The sequence below is a fragment of the Astyanax mexicanus genome, unplaced genomic scaffold, assembly GCF_023375975.1.
Source record: "Astyanax mexicanus isolate ESR-SI-001 unplaced genomic scaffold, AstMex3_surface scaffold_48, whole genome shotgun sequence".
Taxonomy (NCBI): Eukaryota; Metazoa; Chordata; class Actinopteri; order Characiformes; family Acestrorhamphidae; genus Astyanax; species Astyanax mexicanus.
In genome coordinates, this window is record NW_026040058.1 from 137709 (window position 1) to 150749 (window position 13041).

General features: G+C 39.7%; 1 protein-coding gene across 2 annotated transcripts; it reads right to left on the reverse strand.

Moving 5' to 3' along the window:
• Positions 1-719: 719 nt before the first annotated feature.
• Positions 720-8667, reverse strand: LOC125797537 (tumor necrosis factor receptor superfamily member 13C-like). Of its 2 annotated transcripts, none has more exons than XM_049473974.1 (3): positions 8119-8667; positions 4016-4168; positions 720-1103 (listed from the first exon to the last, which is right to left on the reverse strand). In XM_049473974.1, the coding sequence occupies exons 1-3, from the start codon at positions 8204-8206 to the stop codon at positions 844-846; spliced, it is 501 nt and encodes a 166-aa protein (XP_049329931.1). In that variant the 5' UTR covers positions 8207-8667; the 3' UTR covers positions 720-843. The 2 variants fall into 2 exon arrangements, with proteins under 2 accessions (XP_049329931.1, XP_049329930.1); XM_049473973.1 differs by having other exon boundaries at positions 4016-4171.
• Positions 8668-13041: the final 4374 nt, after the last annotated feature.

Sequence of the window (13041 nt, forward strand, 5' to 3'; positions counted from 1 at the left end):
AGAAAACTAGAGAAAGTGGGAGTGAACAGATGGCAATAGTTGAAACACTAGAAATATGAGAAAGTGAAAGTAAATCGGAAACAACTGGAGATGGTGAGAGTGAATGGGGACAGTAGAATTAAAAATGGGAGACAGTAGAAGTAAATGGAACAGTGGGTGAATATACAGGTGCATCTCAAAAATATTGAATATCATTGAATTAATTTATTATTTTAGTAATTCAGTTCAAACTGTGAAATTCATATATTATATAGATGTATTACACATAAGTATGTATTATTGATGAATATGGCTTGAAATGAAAAAGTCAGTATCTCAGAAAATTTGAATATTATATAAATTGGTACTTTTGGCAGTGTGGGCAGTGTGGCAAAAATAAAATCCACATCTCCATAAAAGTTATAATGGTTTGGAGAGCCATGTCATCTGCTGGTGTTGGTCAGCACTTTTCTCTGCTGACAATGGAGATGCAGATTTCATTTTCGAGCAGGACTTGGCACACGGCCCACACTGGCAAAAGTACCAATTGGTCTTGTATATTATTAAAATGTTCTGAGACTATAAACGAAAACAAACGCTTAAATTAGATCACTCTCTATATAATAAATAAGTTTTACATATTAAACTGAATTACTGAAATAAAGTTACTTTTCAATTATATTCTAATTTTTAAGATGTGCCTGTATAAAACTGCTAAAGTGAATGGGAGACATTGGGGGTAGAAGGGAGATTATAGGAGTAAATGGGCAACATTGGGAGTAAATGCAGACAGTGTAGTACATGGGATACACTAGGAGAAAATGGGATTGGTGTATTAGTCTCCTCTTAAGTACACTCTTTGTTTCAGTCCTCGATGGGCTGCACAGTTTTGGTGGTCACCAGGGCAGAGTCTCCGAGTTCGGTTGCAGGTACGGGAACTCCGTGCTGCACCTTTCCTTTACAGATGCTTTGCCCCCAACCCAGTTCACACACGGACAGGTCCTGCGTCCTATCATTCCAGTGCGTACAGGAAAGAGGAGAATCTTCCTTCTGTTCTGGTAACATCGGGCTGACTGCACTGCCATTTTGTGGAACAGATGCTGGAGGCTCAGAACTTCTCTTACCTGCAGAACAAACATAAAAACTTTAATCTGTATCTCTCTACTCATCTGCTGTTGTCCTCAGCCTGGCCAAGCTCTCATCTACACTGCTGCAGTGATTCATAATCATAATCAGAAAAACCAAGCAAGGTCAGATGATGGATTCAGAGCTGGAAATAACTTTCTTTATTCAAATAATTTTTTCTTTCCACTCAAGGGGTAAAAGTTGATTCTATGGACAACCAACCAGTGTAGTGTTATTCAGATCTACAGATCTAATAATGATAAGTGTTTTCATTTTCATTTGGATTAATGTAGAGATAGATCTACACATTCAAATAATTTTTGATGGGGTGCAGATGTGGCTGATCTCTGGTCTGTCTGAGAAAATGGAAACGGTTAAATATAGTGAGGAACAGAATGTGTTGTGTGTTTCCTTTGGGTAGGGTCAACAGGTTTGCTCCTTCCTTCTCTACAGTTGGTGTGTGTGCGTAAAATAAATATACAATGGTTTTGTTAAAGAGACGTCCCTCAGGACCTCCCTGAAAGAGGAACAGAAACATATCTAAATATATAGATATTTATGTGTGTGTTACAGCCCAGGACCACCATGGCCGGCCCGTAACTTATAATATTAGAGAAAGTACAGGGCAGAAAAGGTGGGGTGGGTGGTGCCGGTGAGTGTGAGCTGTATTGTTGAGCTCCAGATTTAGATCTGTGGATTTTCCACTCTAACACAGCTCTTACACTCACTACCCACCTGCCCTGCTGCTCAGGGTGTGTGCCCTGCCCTTAAGGCCCAATTACATTTCTTACATGCAAAATTTTCTATTTGCTAGATAATTGTTTAAATTGTCCTGTTCTTTCTTATAAGCAACAACCTCAGTGATTGTGCTGCACTATTTAAGGTGGTAGCTAACTTGCAACAGTCACATACTGAATAGTGATTTTTTTAAGTTTGTTATGAAGACAAGGACCATAATACTTTGAAACCATATTAAACTAAGGTAATGCAATGGTTATTGAGATGTTTAACAAAGAAAATCACATTTGTAGATTTGTTTTGGTGACTTGGGCCGCTGTCTTGCAAGTAACTTTTCATAATCCTCTGTGTGGGCAATGCCTCCAAACAAGAACATCCTACCTCTCTATCCCAACAAGAATCAGGGCACCCTACACCTCTATACCAACAAGAATTGAGGCACCCTACACCTCTATACCAACAAGAATCGAGGCACCCTACACCTCTATTCCAACAAGAATTGGGGTGCACTACACCTCTATCCCAACAAGAATCGAGGCACCCTACACCTCTATACCAACAAGAATCGAGGCACCCTACACCTCTATCCCAACAAGAATTGCGGTGCCCTACACCTCTATCCCAACAAGAATCGAAGCGCCCTACACCTCTATACCAACAAGAATCAGGGCACCCTACACCTCTATACCAACAAGAATCGAGGTGCCCTACACCTCTATACCAACAAGAATTGAGGTGCCCTACACCTCTATCCCAACAAGAATCGAGGCACCCTACACCTCTATACCAACAAGAATCGAGGTGCCCTACACCTCTATCCCAACAAGAATCAGGGCACCCTACACCTCTATACCAACAAGAATCGAGGCACCCTACACCTCTATACCAACAAGAATTGAGGTGCCCTACACCTCTATAACAACAAGAATCGAGGCACCCTACACCTCTATACCAACAAGAATTGAGGTGCCCTACACCTCTATCCCAACAAGAATCGAGGCACCCTACACCTCTATACCAACAAGAATTGAGGTGCCCTACACCTCTATCCCAACAAGAATCGAGGCGCCCTACACCTCTATACCAACAAGAATCAGGGCACCCTACACCTCTATACCAACAAGAATCGAGGTGCCCTACACCTCTATACCAACAAGAATTGAGGTGCCCTACACCTCTATCCCAACAAGAATCGAGGCACCCTACACCTCTATACCAACAAGAATTGAGGTGCCCTACACCTCTATCCCAACAAGAATCAGGGCACCCTACACCTCTATCCCAACAAGAATCAGGGCACCATACACCTCTATCCCAACAGAAATCAGGGCACCCTACACCTCTATACCAACAAGAATCAAGGCACCATACACCTCTATCCCAACAAGAATCAGGGCACCCTTCACTTCGATCCCATCAAGAATCAAGGCACCATACACCTCTATCCCAACAAGAATCAGGGCACCCTACCCCTCTATCCCAACAGGAATTGAGGCATCCTACACCTCTATCCCAACAGAAATCAGGGCACCCTACCCCTCTATCCCAACAGAAATCAGGGCACCCTACCCCTCTATCCCAACAGGAATTGAGGCATCCTACACCTCTATCCCAATAAGAGTCAAGGCATCCTACACTTCTATCACAAAAATAATCAGCAAACCCTACCCCTCAATCCCAACATAAATCTGTAAATCCTTTCCCTCTATCCCAACAAAAATATGTACATCCTTCCAATTATCCCAACAAAAATCAGCACGTCCTTCCCCTTCCCCTCTAACCTAATACAAATCTACACATCCTACCCCTCTATCCCAACAGAAATCTGTTCATCTTTCCCCTCTATCCCAACAGAAACCTACACATCCTTCCCCTCTATCCCAAGAAAAACAGGGCACCCTACACCTCCATCCTAATAAAAATCTGAACGTCCTACTCTTCTGTCCCAACATAAATCCACACATCCTACCCCTCTATCCAAACAAAAATCTGCACACACTTCCCCTTTATCCCAAGAAGAATCAGGGAACCCTATGCCCCCTATCCCAACAAGAATCAGGGCACCTTACCCCTCTATCCCAACAAAAATCTGCACATCCTACCCCTCTATCAACAAAAACCAGGACACCCCAACCTATGCACAACATGGAGGGTGTGTGTGTGTATGTAATACCTGCATTGTGTTTGTGTCTCCTGTAGATGATAAACCAGAGTAGGAGTGCTAGTATCGAGCTGCTCAGGACAACCCCCACACAGATCCACACACTGGGGGCCACCTCCACCCAAGACTGAGCTGGAGCTCTTGTGTTCCGCACTGCCAGGGTGTCTGCTACTCACACACACACACACACAAACAAACACAGTAATGGCAGTGAAGGGGGTCCTGTCAACAGCAATTTTTGAGTTACGCTTTAATCAGTCTGGTTTTAAACCCCTTCACAGCACAGAATCAGCATTTTACTGGAAAAGCATGCTGTGTAAGTTATTATTCAAATTCACAATTCAGAGTAACTTTTATTAATTTTTAATTGTATTAATTAATTAAAATATTAATTTTATTAATATTTTAAGTGATAGGCCAACACAAAGTAGAAAATAATTATGAAGTGGAATGGAAATGCTTCTGTGAACAGCAATGTTCATGTCTTGTCACAGAAGCTCAACAGGATTTAGGTCAGGATTTTGACTGGGCCATTCTTTTTTTTTTTTTTTTCCCATTTTTCTCCCCAATTTACACGGCCAATTACCCAACCCACTCATTAGGACTCCCCCTATCACTAGCAATGCCACAACACACCAGGAGGGTGAAGACTAGCACATGCTTCCTCCGATACATGTGAAGCCAGCCACCGCTTCTTTTCGAGCTGCTGCTGATGCAGCATTACCGAGCAGCCAGCGCGCTTGGAGGAAAGCACAGCGGCTCGGCTCACATCAGCTCACAGACGCCCTGTGCTGCAGACATTACCCTAGAAGTGATGTGGGGAGAGAGCGCCATCTACCCACCCAGAGGGAGCAGGGCCAATTTTGCTCCTTCTGACGCCGGCAGCTTGATGGCTGACTGGGCCATTCTAACACATGAATATTCTTTGATCTAAACCGTTCCACTGTAGCTCTGGCTGTATGTTTAGAGTCACTGTCTTGCTGTCCTTCAAGCTCCATCCATCGTCCTGTCAACTCTGACCAGCTTCCCTGTCCCTCCTAAAGAAAGCATCCCCACAGTATGAGGCTGCCTCCACAAAGTTTCTCAGTGGGGATGGTGTGTTCAGGGTGATGAGCAGAGTCACGTATGTCTTTTTTTAACAATGGTTCTTTTCTTGCCACTGATTTGTGGAGAGCACAACTTATCACTGTGGACAGATTTTCCCACCTGAGCTGTGGATATCTGCAGCTCCTCCAGTGTGACCATGAGCCTCTTCTCTGACCAGTGTTCTCCTTGCTCGATCTGTTTGGGGGGATGGCCATGTCTTGGTAGGTCATAGAATACTTTTTTTATTTTTGGATGATGGATTGAACAGTGCTCCTTCGGATATTATTTTTTTTGTGAGTTGTTTGTTCACTAGTGTTCTCTAACAAACCACTGAGGCCTTCACAGAACAGCTGTATTTATGCTGAGACTAAATTACATACAGCTGGACTCTATCAACTAATGAAGTTGAGGAAACTAAGGAAATTGATCGCACTGGATTTTATTTAGGGGGTTCAGAGTAAAGGGGGCTGAATACCTTTGCACATCACACTTTTTAGATTTTTATTTGTATAAATAAAAAAAAAACACGTATCATTTTCATTCCACTTCACAGTTATGTGCTACTTTGTGTTGGTCTATTACTTAAAATCTCAATAAATCATATTTTAAGTTAGTGGATGTAAGGTGACAAAATGGTAAAAAGTGCAATTAGTATGAATACTTTTGCAAGCCACTGAAATTGTTTAAAGTTATCTGCACACAAACAAAAGTAAAGTTTTTTTTATTTTATTTTAGTAGTTAGAACTTCTAGAACTTAGAACTTCTTATGAGTTGCTTTAACTTGTAAAAACAGTTTTTCTGGTGCTACTGTCAGCAATGGTTTGGTATTATTTCTATTAATCTCCACTTAAAAAAAAACCCAAAAAAACACTCAGGTCTTAATGATTTTGCTTTCATTTTATAGGTTGGCCCAGGAGTGTGACTTCGCCTTTGTGAGATTTCTAGTGTTAAAATCTCTGCAAGCCACTCTCATCCAGGGGCAGGTTCATAGAATGTGAGTGAGTGTGGCCTGTCTCCCCAGGCCCACTGCCAGACCAAACATCAGGACATCTTGTGGTTGTTACCCAGTTCTAAGGTATGATGTAACAAATAAACCATAATTATCGTCTTATTTCCGTGAAATTTAGGAAAAGGTTAGAACCCACAATACTGCGATTCAATCTTTAAGCACTGAGGTAGCAGGTATTATTAAAGGTCTCCCAGTTTATGCCTCACCTAAGTGGCTTATCACTGGTATGCACGCACACAATGCACAAACAATGAGAACAGTGGCAGGGATACTACCACTGGGATGGGAAGGGGTGGTTGTATGTTGTAAGTTTTAATAAATCAGTCAAACATCTTCAACAAATTAAATAAATTAAATAAGTGTTGTGAAAGTATTTGCCCCTTCCCCCCCCCCCTCAAATTTCTTTTGTTTTTGCTTTTTACCATACTTACATTTTTCAGATTAACAAACACACATTTTAATGTCAAAGATAACTTGAGTAAATGAAAAAAGAATTTTCAAATGATAATTGAACTAAGGAAATAATCTATTAAATCTAAGCTGGTCCTGTGTGAAAAAGCCCCCTAAACCTAATAACTTGGTGGTGCCACCCTAAGCAGCAACAACTGCAATGAGTCTTTCACAACGCTGCAGAAGAATTTTGGCCAGAATTGTTTTAATTCAGACACATTGCGGTTATTCTTTTAAGCATGAACAGTCTGTTTAAGGTCATGCCACAGCATCTCAATCAGACCTTGACTAGACCACTCCAAAACCTTCATCAGTTAAAATTGATCTTAACTATGGCAAGCAAGACCTGTAGTTTTTTATGTTGTTCTATGTTGTTGTTTCGGACCCCCTAGATGAGTTGTCCATGTGCTTTTGGAGTAATTTTGGTAGACTTCACTCCTAAGAAGGTTCACCACTGTTTCATATTTTCTCCGTTTGTAAATAATAGCTCTCACTGGAGTCCCAAAGCCTTAGAAATTACTTTGAAACCTTTTCCAGACTGATAGATGTCAATGACTTTGTTTTCTCATCTGTTCTAGAATTTCTTCAGAAAGCAAACAAAAGTATAAAAGCACACACACAGCTTGTCTAGTTCCTTTAGAGAAGTACTGCCAGTAAAATAGCACTCTCGTGGGATAAAAGGGTATAAACCACCCAGCATTGTGCTGTGAAGAAGTGAAACTGAGTTTCCTACAATATGGCACTTCATCCATCACTAGCACTCTTGTTGCTATCAAATGCAATCAAATTCTGACAGCAATACTTAAAAATTCTGTAGGATTTCCCTGAGCAGTACAGACAGTGTATGTCTTTATCCTTTATTTTACTAATGAAAATGGACTGGTAAACTGAAGAATTTAAGGTAAAATCAAGAATAATTTGATATTGAATTGAGGGTTCTCTCTATAGTAACATCAGACTGCAGTGTGTAAATATACTCATGGGGGAACTGTGAAATATATATAAAATTAAGAGAAACATCTCATCTATCAAATGTCTATCTGCATTTGAATAGGCGTCTTTAGCCCAATCCGGACAGGATTGGTTTCTCAGGGGGACGTCTGTGAAAAATATTTCACATTTCTACTGAGTGCTAAAACTCTTGCATCTGGACTGCAATTGAAAAAACAGGAGAACCCAATTTCGTCCAGATGCCAATGTTTATCAGACTGTTTCATACAGTTTATTTGATATTTCTACACCCAATTTTACAGTTTACTGATATATGTGACATAACTGTTCAAAACATTCATTTTAACTAAAAAAAAAGATTTTTCACTTATACTAAACAGATTCAAACACTTATAAAAGCAGTGTAAGATTCCATTTTTATTTTAAGCTATTATTTATTTGTTAACATACATATTATATGCCCATTCTGACTGGTGTTCCGGTGTCTTACTGTGTTTACTTGGTGGGCTTATTGGTGCAAATGGCAAATAGCAATTTCTCTTAAACTCGTGATGCTGAGGAGAGTTCTTAGGGAACTGCTGAGCAATCACAGGGTGATGAACGAATTAAGTGGACTTACCAGTCACGGGCTGGTGTGATTCCTCCATAATGCACTCTTTCACCAGAAGATCCCAACTGAACCCAGGACCACATTCCTGCTTCTCCATCTCCAGTAAGATCTGCAGAAACACACTCTGCTAACACTGTTAAACTGTCAAGTACTACCACCACTGATACGAGAGAGACAGAGAGAGGGAGAGAGAGAGAGATGTGAAGAGAGTGAGCAATGATGGTTAAATATTTCACTTCTTCTTTTCAAGTTAGGAAAGAATGAATCACTGAGTTTCTCCCCAGAGAGGGTTGACAGAGAGAAAGAGGGAGAGAGAGAGAGAGAGAGAGAGAGAGAACAAGAGAGGGAGAGAGAGAAAGAGAGAGAGAGAGAGAGAGAGAGAGAGAGAGAGAAAACGAGAGAGAGAGAGAGGACTGAACATGTGAACAGGAAGGCAGTAACAGTTGGGGCTAAAAAATAGACATGGACGCTTTTGCAGCGAAACACACTGAGCCATAAATACACCCCAACCTGCTGCACTGTCACTCTGTGGCCTTATGAGTCACTTTAGACTGCGGGATATATCAATAAATCATGTTTTTGTTTGCAATACGTTATCTTTTTTATTTTTCTTAAAACGTAGGGGCTCTAAACTCCCTAACGCTCACCCCCAACGTGACTTACTCCTTTATTACTCCACATGGTGATGCTAATCAAATGAATATGGTAAACATGCGATAAAAAATATTGATTTTGAATTTTTGTGAAACTGACACCAATAAATCCATAATTCCTGATTTTTACTCATTTACGAGTAGTTTATCCTCTTTATTAACAAAGATGCTATGAAGTATGATTGAGAATTGTATTGTGATATCACAGAATCACAGTATTGTGATAATATTGGGTCGAGGGATGCCCTGTGATTCCCACTGAAATTCAGGAGTGAGGAGGCTGGATGTTTAGATTGCTGCTTTATTCAAGTGCATGCAGGAACTCATACAGAGGCACAGCTTAGTCAACAGTGTCAACAGTCTGTTGGGTCCAGGCCCCCTTTACTTTCTCTTGGTCTGTCTGTCTGTCTGACTGACTAGGAATATTTCAGGAGAACCTTACATACATACAGGAGGTTTAGAGAGTGTTACAAATATGCTTTGAAATTTCTACTATAATCAATAACTTTACTATAATTAATACTAATCAAGTTAATGAAGTATAAATAAATGCATTATGAATAAAGGTGTGATACTATGGTAGGCAACATGACTTGACATAAAGCTTTCCCCACTGACCTAGAGGCCAGCTAAAGGGAAGGTGTTGACATGTTACTGGCAGAGCAGAGGAAGGCAGCTGAGACAGTTCTCTAAAATACCTCTCTGTCGTAAATATCAGTTACTTGCAAGATCTGGCTTTTAGAGCTTGTAGGTCCCAAACCGTTGGGAGACAAAGAGGATTGAGTCCTACTGTACGCGTAAAAAGGATTTTGACAGACAAACTTCTGATCAAGACCAGCCAGAACCAGTTTTTGGGGAACTGACCAAGGTGCCTTCCTTCGTGAGCTTGAGGTGGGATTTGTCTATAAATGCTCATGTCTGTGAAATAATCTTTGAACTTCTTTTCTTGAACTCTGTGTGAGTGGAAGTCGTTGCCAGAGCTCTGTTTTAATAAATTGTTATTTTGCTGAAGATCAAGTATCCTGTCTCTATATAACTTATCTCTACTTCGGGCTTCCATCAAAAGAATCCAGGGGAACGCACTGGAGACGGCGCAGAGGGTAGTGCGGTTTTCCCAACAAGAGAAGGAGTTTAGAGAAGTCACTTGGGGTGAAGTAGAGTGCGTACTCTGGGGGTGCTGGTTGGTAGGTCTTAAAAACAGGAGGCTTTGGGATAAGAGCATGGCTCAAAGAGGTGTTCATCCAACAGATCTTTAATAGTCAATTTGGGGTTGAGTACAAGACATTTTAGCTTGGTAATGTACCTAGTATGGGCATGTGATTGAATGGGTGAGTGTGTATGTGAAAAAATAAATGACAATGTATATACTGTGTCTGCCTAATACATATGAACAGCATCTGAGAATTTCTTACATTGACTATAGGTAGTGCAAACTACTCACATAAAGCAGGTACTCTACTAGTAAACACACATTTACAAGTAGTCAAATAGCATAAAATATCAACATAGGATTAACAAACACACAATATCATTCACTTAAACTTCTGCAGTTCGCTCTGCTAATTACTTGTGTTTAGTACTAGCATATAGCATAGAGAAAATTTATGAAATATCTAACCTAGCATAAACATATGACCCCAACTACAAAAAATACGACTCATTAGAGAGTTAAAGTTACCAACTAACTTATTTTGGTCAAATTGACGCACACAAGCTGTGGATTTTAGGGCATTTTCCACCAAACAAACAGAGCATCTGCTTCCAGCTCTGTTTACTGCACAAGAGAACTATGGTAGTACATTAGGGACAAAACATTAGCTACTAATAGAAAATATCATTCAACTATAGAGTTTTATCTCTCTAGTGGGTGTTCTATGAACTATGAAGCAGCCAGCAGAAGATCCACCAGTTTAAATGGCAGCACCTCTGTGGACAACTAACCTCTAACACCTCCCTAAATGAAAAGTGAAAACAGTCAAAAACAGGCAGAAAATAAGTGCAGGATTCCCTGGGATGTTTTACTAAAAGACTACAGCAACTGGATTGAGGGTTATGTGCAGGACGCGGAAGGTAGCTAGGTAATTGCCTTTCTTTGCTGTATTGAAAACGTGTTAGCTAGCTTGCTAGCTAGTTAGTTACTAACTACCTTAGTGACTGTAGAAAAAAATTCTGTTGCAAATCTGCAGTTATGTTCTGTTTTTACTGACTGTTAAATGCACTTGTGTTTGGGTTATAGGTCAGGCAAGTGATTGGGGAGAGCGGGGTCTCTGTGTGTGTGTATGTGTGCCCTTGTGAAAAAGAAGTATACTTAAGTTATGTTGTTTTGGAACCAATAATTTGTACTTAATTACTACTTATTTGTAATTAAAATTATATAAATTTGCACTAAATTCATATTAAGTATACTTTTTTTTTTTAAGTTCTTTTACCGACACTAAAGTAACTGAAGTAAATTTTTTAGGTATTAATTTAACACATTATCACGTTCATTATCACAGTTTTTAATTTGTCAACACAAAATTATTGTTTTGAAGCAAATTTGACTGAAGTAGTTTTATTGCAGAAATATCGACTCCTTTAGACTCATTTAGTAAAAGTATAGTTTTATCATAAAAAGTTTAATAAAATAATACTAAGCATATATTTTTACAAGTACATCACCAGTATAAAATTAGCACAGCCAAATAAAGTATACTTTTTCAAAGTAGACTGAATTACAGATTAAGTAGGTAAAAATATAAGTATAAGTAGAATAAGTATACTTGAATTATTGCACATATGTTTCAAGTACACTATTATTATGTTTATATATACATTTTTACTGTTCAGTCGGACAGCTCACACAAATATACTTAAATTATATTAAATAGTGGCGAAAATAACATACAACTAGTATACTCAATATGAATTTAGTGCAAATTTATATCATTTTAATTACGAATAAGTAGTAATTAAATACTAATTATTGGTTCCAAAATAATATAACTTAAGTATACTTCTTTTTCACAAGGGTGGAGATGATAAATAGAGGGGGCTTGCTGTAAGGTGTGTGTTCAGCCTGATTGCTAGGTTAGCTTGTTAGAACTAGCTTTTTGTTACTTTGGCGTGTGATTGCTGCCACCAGCAACCATTGTTCCTAGTTCAGCAATAAAGCGACTTTTAAACATCTTTCTCAGTCATTTTTCCAACACGCTAAAATTCTTTGTAGTTCGTCCAACTACAGTCCTCATTACAGGCTTCACTGTCCAGTCAAATAACGTAGGACATCATCCTTCTTCAACTTTTGCATGCCAACCAGTGTCTTAAAGAAACACTCATGAATTAAGTGTTCTGAATTTACTTTTGTGTCCACGTTAATCTGTAATATCAATTTAGACATAAAATTAATGTTAACATGACCAATAAATGCCATATACAATCCAGCTGAACATGTAAGTTGAACACTCTTGTAAGACCAGGCTACCCACTGTAGGATATTACTAACTAAGGATATAATTAGCCAAGCAGGCTACTCTAAAGAGCTATGACTTGTCAAACGTTAACCTCCCCAGAAAATAACCAGTTCAGAGTTAATCAAGTCACAGCCAGAGAACCGGGTTTAGCTTGCTTGCTGTCTCTCTGCTATAGTTCATCTGGTTGGATTGGCTGGCTGGGTAATATTGGTATGGCTAACCTTAGCTAGCTAGCTAGCAAAGTAACAAAATTGAAATAGTGATATCTACTGATTTAGTGAATCCTTTTACAGTGAAGTACGGGACCTTTGGGGAAACTATGGATTGTTTGACCTTTATAATAGATTTCTTTTTTTGAAGAAGAAGTGCATTTGGTAACGCAACAGTGAGGCAGCATTGCTAGTACCCAGTGGTCCACCGCTACTTCTGTCCCTTACAGCCTTGTTTTGGTAGACAACGGTGATGTAGGTGAATAAAGCGTGTAATCAAAATAAAGACCTTTCTAAATGGGGTATCATTATTGCAGGAGGGTTGTTGATGACGGTCTCCTTTTAGAGCGGATGAATCCGATTCCAGGTTATGTTCAATCAGAGAGAGCGCGCTCAGTCAGAAACTTACTATGGGTGAATGAGCGAAAAAGAGTTCATAAGTGGAGAGAGTGTACAGTTGTGGCAGAATAAACTAGACAAAGAGTTCATAAGCTGCGAGGGTGTACAGTTGTGGCGGAACAAACGGGCCAAAGGGTTTAGAAGCTGTGAGGGTGTACAGTTGTGACGGAATAAACGGGCCAAAGGGTTTATAAGCTGCGAGAGTGTACAGTTAAATCG